General features: G+C 40.3%; 1 protein-coding gene across 10 annotated transcripts in view; it reads right to left on the reverse strand.

The window, feature by feature from the left end:
• Positions 1-796: 796 nt before the first annotated feature.
• Positions 797-13,308, reverse strand: part of LOC122062099 (sodium/hydrogen exchanger 8-like) — a 109,894-nt gene continuing 97,382 nt past the window's right edge. For 9 of the 10 annotated variants that reach the window (XM_042625747.1, XM_042625744.1, XM_042625750.1 and 6 more), the window contains 2 exons: positions 1,292-1,599; positions 797-1,208 (listed from right to left, as the gene is read on the reverse strand). In XM_042625747.1, the coding sequence (XP_042481681.1) occupies positions 894-1,208; positions 1,292-1,599 (623 nt within the window). In that variant the 3' untranslated portion in view covers positions 797-893. The remainder of the gene's footprint in view (positions 1,209-1,291; positions 1,600-13,308) is intronic. The other variant, XM_042625745.1, reaches the window with a different exon arrangement.

The following is a 13,308-nucleotide window of genomic DNA, read 5'->3' on the forward strand; positions in this document are numbered from 1 at the left end:
CCTACCACTTTTGACTGTGAAGCTCTAAGCTGCTGCTGCAAGAAAGTTATGCTTCCTGTTTCTTTTCTTTGTTTATAAAGAAACCTCTATGCCCGAAAAAGGAAAACATAGAAAAGAGCATTATACAACACCAAAGCCAAAACAGCAAGCCTAGGGGTCCCCAAACAAAAGGGTGATAAATCAAAAGGCCATGAGGAAAAGACGATATCAAAGGATATATCAAAAATAGGGGAGGGGAAGAAACAACCATGAAAAGGATGAGACATCAAGAAGCCGGGGTGGGGAGAAAAAGATGGAAGGTCTAATATGTGGCCAAATGCCTATTTCTTAAAGTATCAAGGCACATAAGACAAAATGGGGAGAAGTCCGTTTCTGAAATTGAAAGTAAAGGCTTTCCAAAATCTACTCTATAGTACGCAATGGAGGGAAATATAGAGAGACTAAAATGTAATTATTTCTATCACGTAAAAGGGTTTTCAGTTGTGCCCAACCTAGGGTGTAAGTAATTAATTTACTTAAACAAAAATGCACTCATTAAAATTGTATTTACTAAATTTGAGTCAGAACTCGTATCAAGTAACCCAAGTAAAATCACCCAATAAGATCCCACCACTTGGCATGTTAATTTGTTAGTTCTTTAGTAGATACGTGTTTTTGCTTTTATAAATAGGTAGCTTGGGGACTTGAGGAGTGAATCTAAAACATTTTTTTCCTTCTTGGGAATACCCTAATGCATGTGATTATGATTTGGAATAATCCCCGCCAATATCTCATACTGTGGATATCTATTCAAATGTTTTCAATTGGAAACAATGAGTTCTTTTACTTAACCATTATTGCTTTATTCACAAGGGAGAAAAAGAGAACATTACAGAACAGCTAGTTTACAACGCCTAATGAAAAGACAATCCACTTGGGGAATCAATTCTCACAATAATGTCATCATCACCACCTGATTCATCACTAGAATCATCAACTGAATGACCTTTTCTAGTTCTTCTACTTGGAATTTGGGTACTAGGGTTTGGCACTCTAAACTCTTTTGCTTTCAAGCTCTTGCTGACAGTAGTAGCTCCTTCTGATCTAGCAGAAACTAGTCGGCGACTGAGTACTCCAGTCGAAGGGACTCTTGGATATGAAATGCTATGTGATGGCTTCATTTGAGAGGTCTTTGGGAAGCTTCTAGTCCGCCTTCGTGTCTCCCCCAGCTATAACATTCAAACAACCAAACAGCAAGTTCAGTAGACAACAAATGAATGCAAACTAAAGGTTCATTGACAAGTAAACATACCATGCTCCCATAAATGCTAAGCTGCATTGCTCTTGCAGACAGATTATGTTGCTCCTGATCAGCTCCATCAGAGTGCTGTAGGTGTTTTGGCTTGTAGAAATTTTCGGGCCAACTCATTAGATGACCATGCTCTCTACTAGGGTATCTTTGGGTGTCGACTGAATGCGGGACCAGTGAAGCTGGCCTTTTCAGAAGCCCAGTCTCAGCCTCAAATGCTGCAATATCGAAAAGGATTACCCTTGCACTTGACTCAACCTGATACCAGGATCCTTGGTGACAGAAATTTGTTGCATTTGCACCTGGGCCAACTGATAATAATAAGATAATGCAACTTACACTTTGGACATCACCCTTCACAGGAGATGATTCAAAACCTCCCGGATTAGATCACATGATGCATTAGGTTAGTCTAAGAAGTTAATCAAAACCCATAGAAAGATGAGCAAGAACAATGTTTAGAAAGGGGAACAAGGAAGCAAAAACAAGATCATAATATCTTCCGAATAACCTGTTAAAATTGTGTTTTTTCTGATTAAAAGCATCATGTTTTATAAGAGAAGACTTTGTCACTAAGAAAGGACATCTGCTGAATCAATGCCAGAGACCAGAGTTTCTATTAGTCAATTGTCTAGTGCAAGGTATGGGTAATGCAGGAGTAGATTACAAGTAACTAACTCCGCAGTTAACAACCCCAAACAAGATCAATAGGACTAGGAAACAAAGAAATAAGACCATCAAATAAACCCCCAAGGATACAATACCCATATAAGAGCAAAACCAGCCCAAAACCCACCCGATAGGAGAGAGAAAGACCTGCTATAGAGCTAGGCAGAGAGGTGCGGCCAGGTTTGTAGGAGTCCAATTGAGCTGTACTCTTGGGCGTAGATAGTCCCTAGGGAGGGTAAAAAAACCTCCAAAGTTGGGAGAATTTTGATGGCTGGTTGTGAAATTACAAACTTTATTGATTTTTTGACCTAGGAGAGAGAAAACTGAGAACCTTCAAGAACAACAGTTGAATGCTTCCAACAGTGACTAGGGAAGGATCGTGGGACCCTTATGAGGCCTGGAATACCCTGATTGAAGAACTGGCTAAATAGAGTATAGAAGAGAGAGAGAGGAGATCGATCTCCCTCTATTCCCACTAGGATTCTGATCAGTTCTGATTTTTGCAGACTTTTATCAAAATTTGAATTATACCTCTTGAATGTTACAAAAAATAAAATAAAAGAAAGAAGAATAAAATAGATGGGGGGTTGAGAAGGGTGAAAGAGAATAAAGGAAGTGGCTATCTCAGCCTGAGCTTCTCACCCACAGCTATCTCAGCTGCTCTAAGCATTTAGTTGCAAACTTTCTTTTATAAATGCAAACTTTCTTTCATTCAAATCTGAAATTATAAGCACATAGGCTCCTCTATTTATAGAGGGCAGAATAGCAATCAAACTAATACTAGGAGCTAGTTTCCCAATAGGACTAGACACTCCTACTACAACTAGGAATTCAAAATAGGATTAAGACTTGACTTTATGACTCCAACATGGAGTAGGACTAACTAATAGTTCATATAAGACTTTACAACCGACCAATGGCCTAATGGGCCTTTATTGAATTAAATAGCAACTAATTAAACTAATGAATTAAATCCCGTTTTTGTACATTCTACCCATATTTTAGGCTCATTAAAGTGGCCAATTTCAAAGAAAACCCATAGGATCAAAGGCCCAACACATATATAACACAACCCAAGGCTTATTTGCAATAAAATAAGCCCAAGTGACTTATCTACATCAACTCGCCCTCTCTTAGAAAAAATTCCTCCTCGAATTTTGTAGAGTGTAAGGGTGATTATATCATGGTGCATGTCCCTCTTCTAACCGTAGAAAAATTCAGGTAGCTCTTTGATAATAAAGATGTAGTCTAGAATGTGAGGAGCTCGATCTTCAAGATACTTTAAAGGGATGATGAACTCCACATGCACAACTTCAACATCTTCGGATGTATCCATAGGGTCATCTACATATGCACCTTTGATCTCTTCTAACTTCAATGCAACATAAAGCTCTTTTGGTTCATCTACCTGGTGGTTCCCAACCGGTTCCATTGATTGTTCAAACACAACCTCATTCTTGAACTCCTTAGGATCTTCCTCTTGGCTGTTCACAATCATCACGGTTGTTGTAGTGTCAAGTTCCTCAGTCTCAACCTCATTGTCCATTGTGGCAACCTTGTTGCTTTCGAATTCTTCTACATGAGTCTCGTTGATGGGAACATTAATGACTAGTTCTGCCTTGACAATAGGAATGGATGGAAAATTTTCAGCACTAACCTCAACTTTTGACTCTGGTTCACTGGTCAATGGTGACTTTTCTTGTTGCTCCTTTGCAATATACGTTGATGATTCCTTTATGCGCTTGTCAATTGTGGGTGGCTTTTAGATATTTGGTGGAAATACCTGCTTCATTCTTGCTCAGATAAGTACATGCCTGCCAACTCATACTGCATCTCGTCCCACGTTTTAGGTTTACATTCTTGAGCTTGAAGTTGCCTTTCACGGACTCTCCATTGCATTCGAACACAATCACTCATCTGGGAACACGCATATTGGCGTTTTTGTGTCTCTGTTAAGTTATAGTCATCAAAGTACAAGTCCAATTCACGCATCCATTCAAGGAATTCCCCATGAAAATAACGCGACTGATCATTAGATTGGCCAGCAGTAGATGTATTCTGACATGAATCATATGGAGGGAAGAGCCTTCTTTGGAAATATACAGGGAGGTATTGTGTCACTAACTCATACTTCATCTCTTCCCAAGTCCCAGGCTCATGTCCACGAACTTGGAGTCATTTTTCATGGACTTTCCATCAATCTCTAGCACGACCAATCAACTAGAAGCAAACAACTTGAAGCTTTTGTGTCTCTGTCAAGTTATAGTAGTTAAAAAATTCCTCCAAAGAATCTAACCAATCAAGGATGTAGAATGTATCTCTTTGTCCAGCGAAGTAACGAATTGATGGAACCATCTTCGGTTAGGCTCCAATAGATTGTTTGGAGCTTTCTTCAACAGTAGCTCTAATACCACTTAATGCAGGAGTAGATTACAAGTGACTAACTCCACAATTTACAACCCCAAATAAGACAAATAGGACTAGGAAACAAAGAAATAAGACCATCAAATAAACCCCCAAGGATACAATACCCATATAGGAGCAAAACCAACCCAAAACCCAACCTGATAGGAGAGAGAAAGACCTGCTATAGAGCTGGGTAGAGAGAGGTGCGTCTAGGTCTGTAGGAGTCCAATTGAGCTGCACTCTTGGGCGTAGATAGTCCCTAGGGAGGGTAAAAAAACCCCCAAAGTTGAGAGGATTCTGATGGCTGGTTGTGAAGTTACAAACTTTCTTGATTTTTTGACCTAGGAGAGAGAAAACTGAGAACCTTCAAGAACAGCAGCTGAATGCTTCCAACAGTAACTAGGTAAGGATCGTGGGACCCTTATGAGGCCTGGAATACCCTGATTGAAGAACTGGCTGAACAGAGTACAGAAGAGAGAAAGAGAGGAGATCGATCTCTCTCTATTCCCACTAGGATTGCTGATCGGTTCTGATTTCTGTAGACTTTTATCAGAATTTGAATTATACCTCTTGAATGTTACAACAAATAAAATAAAAAAAGAAGAATAAAATAGAGGGGGGTTGAGAAGGGTGAAAGAGAATAAAGGAAGTGGCTATCTCAGTCTGGGCTTCTCACCAACAACTATCTCGGCTGCTCTAAGCATTTAGTTGCAAACTTTCTTTCATTCAAATCTGAAATTATAAGTACATAGGCTCCTCTATTTATAGAGGGTAGAATAACAATCAAACTACTACTAGGAGCTAGTTTCCCAATAGGATTAGACACTCCTATTACAACTAGGAGCTAGTTTCACAGTAGGACTAGACACTCCTACTACAACTAGGAATTCAAAATAGGATTAGGACTAAACTTTATGACTCCAACATAGAGTAGAACTAACTAACTAATAGTCCATATAGGACTTTACAACCGACCAATGGCCTAATGGGCCTTTATTGAATTAAATAGCAACTAACTAAACTAATGAATTAAATCCCGTTTTTCTACATTCTACCCATATTTTAGGCCTATTAAAGTGGCTCATTTCAAAGAAAACCCATAGGATCAAAGGTCCAACACATATATAACATAACCCAAGGCTTATTTGCAATAAAATAAGCCCAAGTGACTCATCTATATCAATGAGCTTTTTGGGTGGGAATTGGGGGTATTACTAATTCAATAAAAAAATGATGAGGCCACTGAATGATTCCCTCCACAAACAGGCTGTAGTTGATGGAGAGAAGCCATCTTGAGCTTCAAATGTTCAAGCCTCTGAGTTCCTACATATGTCTTGGAGGTCGCTTGTACTTTTAAGTCTTTCGTAAAGTCCCATCCCACAGTCTTTGAGATCAGATCCTTTCTTTCCCCTCCCTTTTCTGCCCTCTCGATTGGGTCACATGCCTCTTTTTGAGATTTGACAATCTTTAAGTATTTCCCCCATTTCTCTTGATTGCATTTTTATCAAGGTATCTAATTTGGTTTGGCTTTAGATTCAAGTGTCATTTTCTGTAGGACAGTTGCAGATACGATCTATTTATGAGCTCTCATGGACTTGATTTTATCAGCTAATACTCTTTCAATCCCATTAAAGGCCCATGCAGCCATTGGCACAACATTGCCTTTATTGTTGGATGGGATAATGACTTGTGTCTAACATGACAGTAACACTCTTTATTTATAATAATGAAGAGAAAGTTCTAGAATATTACAAGGACCTAAGGACTTGTTTGGATTCTAACAACATCCCTAAAATCCATTATTACAACAATCCCCCTCAAGCTGGTGCACATATATCACATATGCCCAATTTGCAGATAGTAGGATGAAACATCTTACTAATAAGATCTTTAGTAAAAACATCAGCTAGTGGTTCACTACTGGGAACAAAAAGTACAACGGTAAGACCTAGATCCATATTCTCTTTGATGAAGTGCTGATCGATCTCCACATGCTTGGTTCGATCATACTGGATAAGGTTGTGTACTGATGGTAGATTTGCTGTCACAAAAGAGCTTCATAGGAAGGGTAGTGGGGACAGCCAAATCTGTAAGAAGACCATGAAGCCATAAGAGCTCACAAATGCCATGAGCTATAGCACAGAACTCTGTTTCAGCACTTGACCGGGCGACCACAACTTGCTTTTTGCTTCACCATGTAACAAGGTTTCCAACAAGTACAATAACCAGTAGTAGACCTGCGGTCGTCAGGACAACTTGCCCAATCATAATCCGTGAAGGTCTCAAAAGGTGATCATAAGGAGAAAAAAATGATGGCACATCCTGGGGCAGATTTGAAGTAACGGAGAATGCACAACACAACTTCCATATGAGTTGACGGGATCATGCATGTACTGACTAATCAAGCTGACGACAAATGCTATATCAGGGCGAGTAGGAGAAAGATATATCAAGCGCTCAACTAATCTCTGATATCTCCCCTTGTTCACAGAATCACATTCCTTGCTAATCAGGTGACCATTAGCTTTAATAAGAGTATTTGCCAGCTAGCACCCCAGCATAGCTCTCTCAGAAAGGTTAAGCACATACTTTCGATGAGACAAGTAGATTCCACAAAAGACTTGGCAACTTCAATCCCAAGGAAGTAATGAAACTGTCGTAGATCTTTGATATCAAATTCCTCACCCAAGTATCTCTTGAGATGAGAAATCTCTACCAGATCATCACCAATAACAATAATATCATCTATCTAGACGATTAAGATAGCAATCTTCCCACCAGATCTCTTGATGAACAGAATGTGATTGGCATTATTTTGATAATAGCCTGTGGCAATCATAGCCTTGTGAAAACGCTTAAACCAAGCACGAGGGGATTGTTTCAATCCATATAAGGCACGCTTCAGCTTGCTCACCTTTCCTTAGGTTTTAGAGCAACTAAACCCAGGAGGAATGTCCATATACACTTCCTCCTTAAGTTCCCCATAAAGGAAAGCATTCTTCACATCCAACTGATGAATATCTCAACCTAAGTTGGCAGCACAAGATAAAATAACATGGATTGTGTTTAACTTAGCAACTGGAGCAAACGTCTCCTGGTAGTCAATCCCATAAGCCTGAGTGAACCCCTTGGTGGCAAGTCTGGCCTTGTAACGATCCACTGTCCCTTCAGCCTTCTGTTTCACTATGAATACCCACTCATAACCAATTGTCTTCTTCTGTGAGGGAAGACACACTAGATCCCATGTGTCATTCTTCTTTAGACTTTGTATCTCCTCAACCATAACTGCCTGCTATTGTGAGTCTTCACTCGCTTCTTGCCAGGTATGGGAAATAGACATAGAGGATAGAGATGACACAAAACTGTAGTAGGATGGAGAAAGTGAGTTATAAGAAACAACCTTAGCAATAGGAAGTAAAGTACAAGACCTAGTGCCTTTACACAAAAAAATAGGCAACTCAAGAGAAGGATCAATACTACCAACTGAAACTTCAACATAAGGGGAAAGAGAACTACCTGGGTCCATGGGAGCAAGATTAGATTCGAGAGGAGACAATTGGTGTGGTAGGGTAGGCGCTGGATGTGTAGTAATCTGAACCATGCATGAGGTGATGCTTTAACCCATAAAAAGCATGCTTTTGTTTACATACTTTCCCCTCAGTTTTAGAGCACCAAAGCTAGGGGAAATATCCATGTAAACTTTCTCCTCCAGTTCCTAGTGCAAATATGCATTCTTTACATCAAGTTGCTGAAGATCCCAATTTGGGTTGACTGCACAGGACATGATGATGTGAATAGTGTTCATTTTGGCTACCGATGCGAAGGTCTGGGTAAAGCCCTCGGCAACCAGGATGGCTTTATATCAATCCACTATACCATCAACCCTCTGCTTAACGGTGAAGACCCACTTGCATCCGACTGTTTTCTTTTGTAGGGGAAGATGAACCAGCTCTCAAGTTTCATTCTTTTTCAAAGCTTGCATCTCCTCAACCATAGATGTCTTCCATTGTAACTCTACAATGGCTTCCTGCCAGGTCTGGGGAATAGAGAAAGATGATTGAGAAGACACAAAAATAAAATAGGATAGAAAGTGAGTCATAAGACACAAACTTAGCAATGGGATGCAAAATGCAGATCGAATATCCTTGCGAACAAGGGGTAGATCAGAATTAGAAGTATTGCCATCAAGAGAATCAACACCAGAGGAGGGAAGAAGGTTACCAATTTCCAGAAGAGGCAGACTTGTGTCAAAAGGCCGACAATTGACATGGTAGAGTGGTGGTAGTGGTAGTGGTAGTCTTGCCTTGCCGACGAACATAAAACCGTGTATCTGGGATAGTCTCCCCCCAAAAAGGAGAATTTGAAGAGTTTCTAGCAAAATAAGAACTTCAGCAACAATTGGGGAGTAGCAACAAGTAGACCAGAAGGAGGTGACACATCTTCTAATGCTTCAAGTGTGGAAGAAGGCTCCCTCCGAAGAGGTGGCGCAGGGTAGTATAAGCCAGACTCATTAAACACAACATCTATAGTAACAAACCAATGCTGGGAAGGAGGATCTAACAATGGAAGCCCTTCTAAGAAGCAAAATAGCCCAGAAAAATACACTAGAGACCATGGAGTTCAAACTTCCCATGAGGATGATGATCTGGAGCATAACATGCTCACTCGAAGACCGTTGGAGGAACAGGAAAGGTCATAGAAGCCTGAAGGAGATTCAACGAACAACGGAATCTAAGCACCTGAGAGGGCATATAGTTGGTAAAAAAAGTAGCTGATAGGATCGCATCACTCCAATATTGAGGGTGAACATGAATCTCGAACATAAGGGATCTTGCTATTTCACACAAGTGCCGATTTTTTTGTTTTGCAACACCATTTTGAGTAGGGGTGGCAACATAACTGGTTTGATGTACCATCCCATAAGAAGCAAGATATGTTTGGAAGGATCCTAAAAAATATTCATGGCCATTGTCACTTCGGAGAACTTTAATGGCGGCCCCCTACTGAGTTTGGACCATGCAATGAAAGTTTTGAAAACATTGAAAGACCTCTCCTTTGTATCGTATCATATAGACCCATATAGTCCGTGAATGAAAATCAATAAAAGTTACAAACCATTGAAAGCCATTGATAGACAAAGTAGGGGAAGGACACCAGATATCACAATGCACTAAAGAAAATAAAGTGGTATTTCTATTACCAAAAACATAATAGTTTATCCAAGTTTGCTTTGCCGAAATACAAACATATGCCTCACAAAAGAAATCTTTTGAATTACAATGTTTAAAACATGGAAAAATCCTAGCCAAAGTTCCTAAGGGAGGATGTCCCAAATGCCGGTGCCATTGTAATAGCTCAAAAGGAAACAAGAAGGAAGTCTGAAGAGCCTGACAAGAGACTGAGGAAGATCCTTCATCCAACAGGTACAGACACCATGTACTCTACCAGAGCCAATCGTTGCCCTTGTCACTAGATCCTCAAAAATACAATGATCAGGAGAAAAAACATGACTTTGCAATTGAGATTGGAGGTAATGCTACTAATGGAAAAGAACTTATGAGTGATAAAGTAGCAAAGTAACAAAAGTAACTCTTTCCAGAGATAAAGGAATGGATTCCATTTGCTAAATGAGCCCTGCCTCTGCCAGAGCAAGGAGTATACTGGGAGAAAAGTGGAAGAGAACCTATCATATGATCTGATGCCCCGTAGTCAATGATCCACTTGGAGGAGTCAAAGGCATTTTGACCACAAAAAGGAATACCTGAAATGGAAGGTTCAGAGGCCACAGTGGAAGTAGTAGTAGCAGATTGTAGGTTGAAGAGGCTCCATTCTGGTCAAAAGATGCTGGAATGTGAGTAGTTCTTCAGAGAGGGAAGCAGGCAATGCTGAGTCAGATGCGTCAATGTGGTTATCACTATTGGTGTTTGAGTTGCCATTTCCCTTACCATGATCCTTATCAGAAGCATCAGCAGAGCACCCATGACTTTCCAACCGTGGTGTGTCACTAGGAACATGAGTACCGGAGACGAACTGATCTCTCTGTAGCAGCGCTTGACTGGGAAGCATAGTGATCCAACAACTATCTTCAAGCTGAACCAGAGCATAAGAATGCTCTAAAGTGGGAAAAGGATCACGACTCAGGACATGGGAGTGGATTTGATTGTATGCGACATTGAGTTCTGTCAGGAAGTAATAAACTCGAATCTTGTCTTCCCTCTTCCAAAATTTGACATCACCAGGTGTTGCAAGCTAAAAATCCTCATAGAAGTCCAACTCTTGCCACATATACCTTAGGTCAGAGTAGTATTGTGACAGAGTTAGTTCTCCTTGTTTGAGTTCATGTACCTTCTTGTGAAGCTTGAAGACATTTGCATCATTCCCAACCTGGGAATAAGTATCATGGGCAGCTTTTCATACCTTGGCAGTGGAATCAAGAAGGAGACAGCCACGAGCAATCTGTGGCTGGATTGAATTGATAAGAAAAGCCATAACTAGGGAATTCTCATTCTCCCACTTGTCAACATTCGATCCTATACCAATGGGCTTCATAGCAATCCCTATGAGATACCCATCGACACCACAGGATTTAACAGATATGCTGCACAAACGTGACCACATCAGATAGTTGGTGCCATCAATTAGCTCACATTGAGACTGAGAAAGTGTGAGTAGGGTTTCCATCACCACCACCTGTGGTTGCAGTTGAAATATCTAATATGGTTACCACTCAAAGGAGATGTAGGGATGAAGAATGGCTGGAACACAAGGATGTACTCACTGCAGGTAGCAGAGGCACCAAAAACGCAGGGAAGAAACCTAAAACCCCAACAATCGATAAAGGGGTAAAACCCTGAAAAAATCGATTTTGGGTATAGCTCAATTCTGAGAAGATAATGTGGCTATACCACAAAAAGGAGAAGTAACACCAAATGGAGTCATCTTCAAGCCGATCGATGCATCATACATGGAAGAACAACCTTAATAAAAATAGTCGACCAGTGTAAGAAAACCCTGAAAATCAATAAAGGAGGTGAGTGGGTCTCTTCGATCGTTAGAAAAGAGATATCTGAGAGGCCGAGAAAATAGATGGGAGTGACTAGAGGCCTACCACCAAGAGAGGGAGGTGATAGAAGAAGAGGCAAGAGAGAGAGAGAGAGAGAGAGAGAGAGAGAGAGAGAGAGAGAGGCGCAGGTGGGCGGTGCTAACACAAAAATCGGGCAAGAGAGGGATGGGCGCCCTTAGGGTTTGGATCTAAGGCTCTAATACCACATTGAATGGAATAATGACTTGTCATATGGGACCTGCCTCCTTTATTCATAATATGGAGTGGAACATTCCAGAATTGAGTACAAGACAGAAATAACCCTATTAGAGAATACTACACTTGTACCCAATTTACAATAGGATCAATAGTGGGAGGATCATCAGTGATGTATTGCAGCTTCCGTTTAGCATGAATATAGACATGCACCTCCATTCCAGAATAAGTACAAGACAGAAATACCCCCTATCAGACAATTCTACCCTTATACCCAATTTGCAACAGGATCAATAGTGGGGAGATCATCAGCGATGTATTGCAGCTTCCCTTTAGCATGAACGTAGGCATGTACAGCCTATGCACACAATAGATAGTTAGAAAGTCCAGAGAGTTTAATAGCCATAATCTGTACCTGAACATGGTCACTGGGGGCTTTAGGTTCAGCAATCAGAACAGCAGATGGTAAGCTAATATTTCTTGAAAAAAAAAAATAATAATACCAGGGAGTACTGTAGTTGTAATAGATGAACAGCAAGTAGCACTGTAGCAGCAAAGCAGCAAGGCAGCAGGGCCTAGTTTAAGGGTCGAAGGAAGCACCCATTAGGAGGAACAAATGCCCAAAAATATAGCTGGAACAAGTGGACAGACAGGAGAGACAATCAAAGTTTCAGGGTTGAAAACCAATATCCAGAAATCAAGCCACCAAACAAGGGCAGGATCTTTAGTCGAGTCTCCCTCCAGGTACAAACAAAATTTCCTTAAAATATAAGTCTGATCAGGAGAGTGGATCAGAAGATATTTAGAAATAAGAACTCTAATTTTAAACCCAGAAACAGAGTATCGCAGCCTGGTTGGAGATTTTGGAAAACAAAAGATCAGACAAACAGAATGGCCTGAAATTGCTGTCGAGTAGTCCTCCTCCATATGGCTTCAATCACTCATAAAAGGTTCAGAATTTCCAATACATCAGACAGCTGGAGAGAAAAATCTCCAGAGTTCACGCCGCAAGTCAGAAAACCATTGAGACAGGTCATTATAATTCAATCAATCTTCATAAAACGCAGCAGGAAGATCAAAGTAGGTCCGACTTTCTCTTTATTGCATCAGAGACTTAGGGCAGAAAGCAGTAATTAGGAAGCATGAACTGCTAAAGCAAGTAGTTGGGAGAAAACCTTGATACACCACTCAAACCAGAATTTGAAAGAGATCAACCACTGGTTTATCACTGGTCTTATACCATGTGACAATATCTAATATGATAAACCAGAAGTTGTATAGAAGAAGAAGAACCAAGACTGCAAGTTTACAGAGTCGTGACTTGTAGTCTCCAAGGTTCAAGATATCGAGTTTCAACTAGGTTTCGACCCTTGGGGAGACCGAAATTTCGGTCGAAACCTGAGAAATTTTGAGGAAACCAGGGAATTTTTCCCGGTTTGGTCGAAACTTAGGTTTTGACCCCCAAACAGTGTTTCTTTTTTCCTTATTTTTTGTGTACATCATATTTTAGACATTTCTAACACATTTACATCATTAGTTTCATAAAAAAAAAACACAGAAAATCATATTTGTGTGGGGAACCAAAGGTTCGGTAATCATTATGTTGAGTTGTTGACTGAAATATGTTGTAGATAAATGCATTTTCAAAAACAGAAAAAAAAACATTAACATGCAAAAAAAAAAAAAA

This window comes from Macadamia integrifolia, chromosome 14 (assembly GCF_013358625.1).
Source record: "Macadamia integrifolia cultivar HAES 741 chromosome 14, SCU_Mint_v3, whole genome shotgun sequence".
NCBI classification, from domain to species: domain Eukaryota; kingdom Viridiplantae; phylum Streptophyta; class Magnoliopsida; order Proteales; family Proteaceae; genus Macadamia; species Macadamia integrifolia.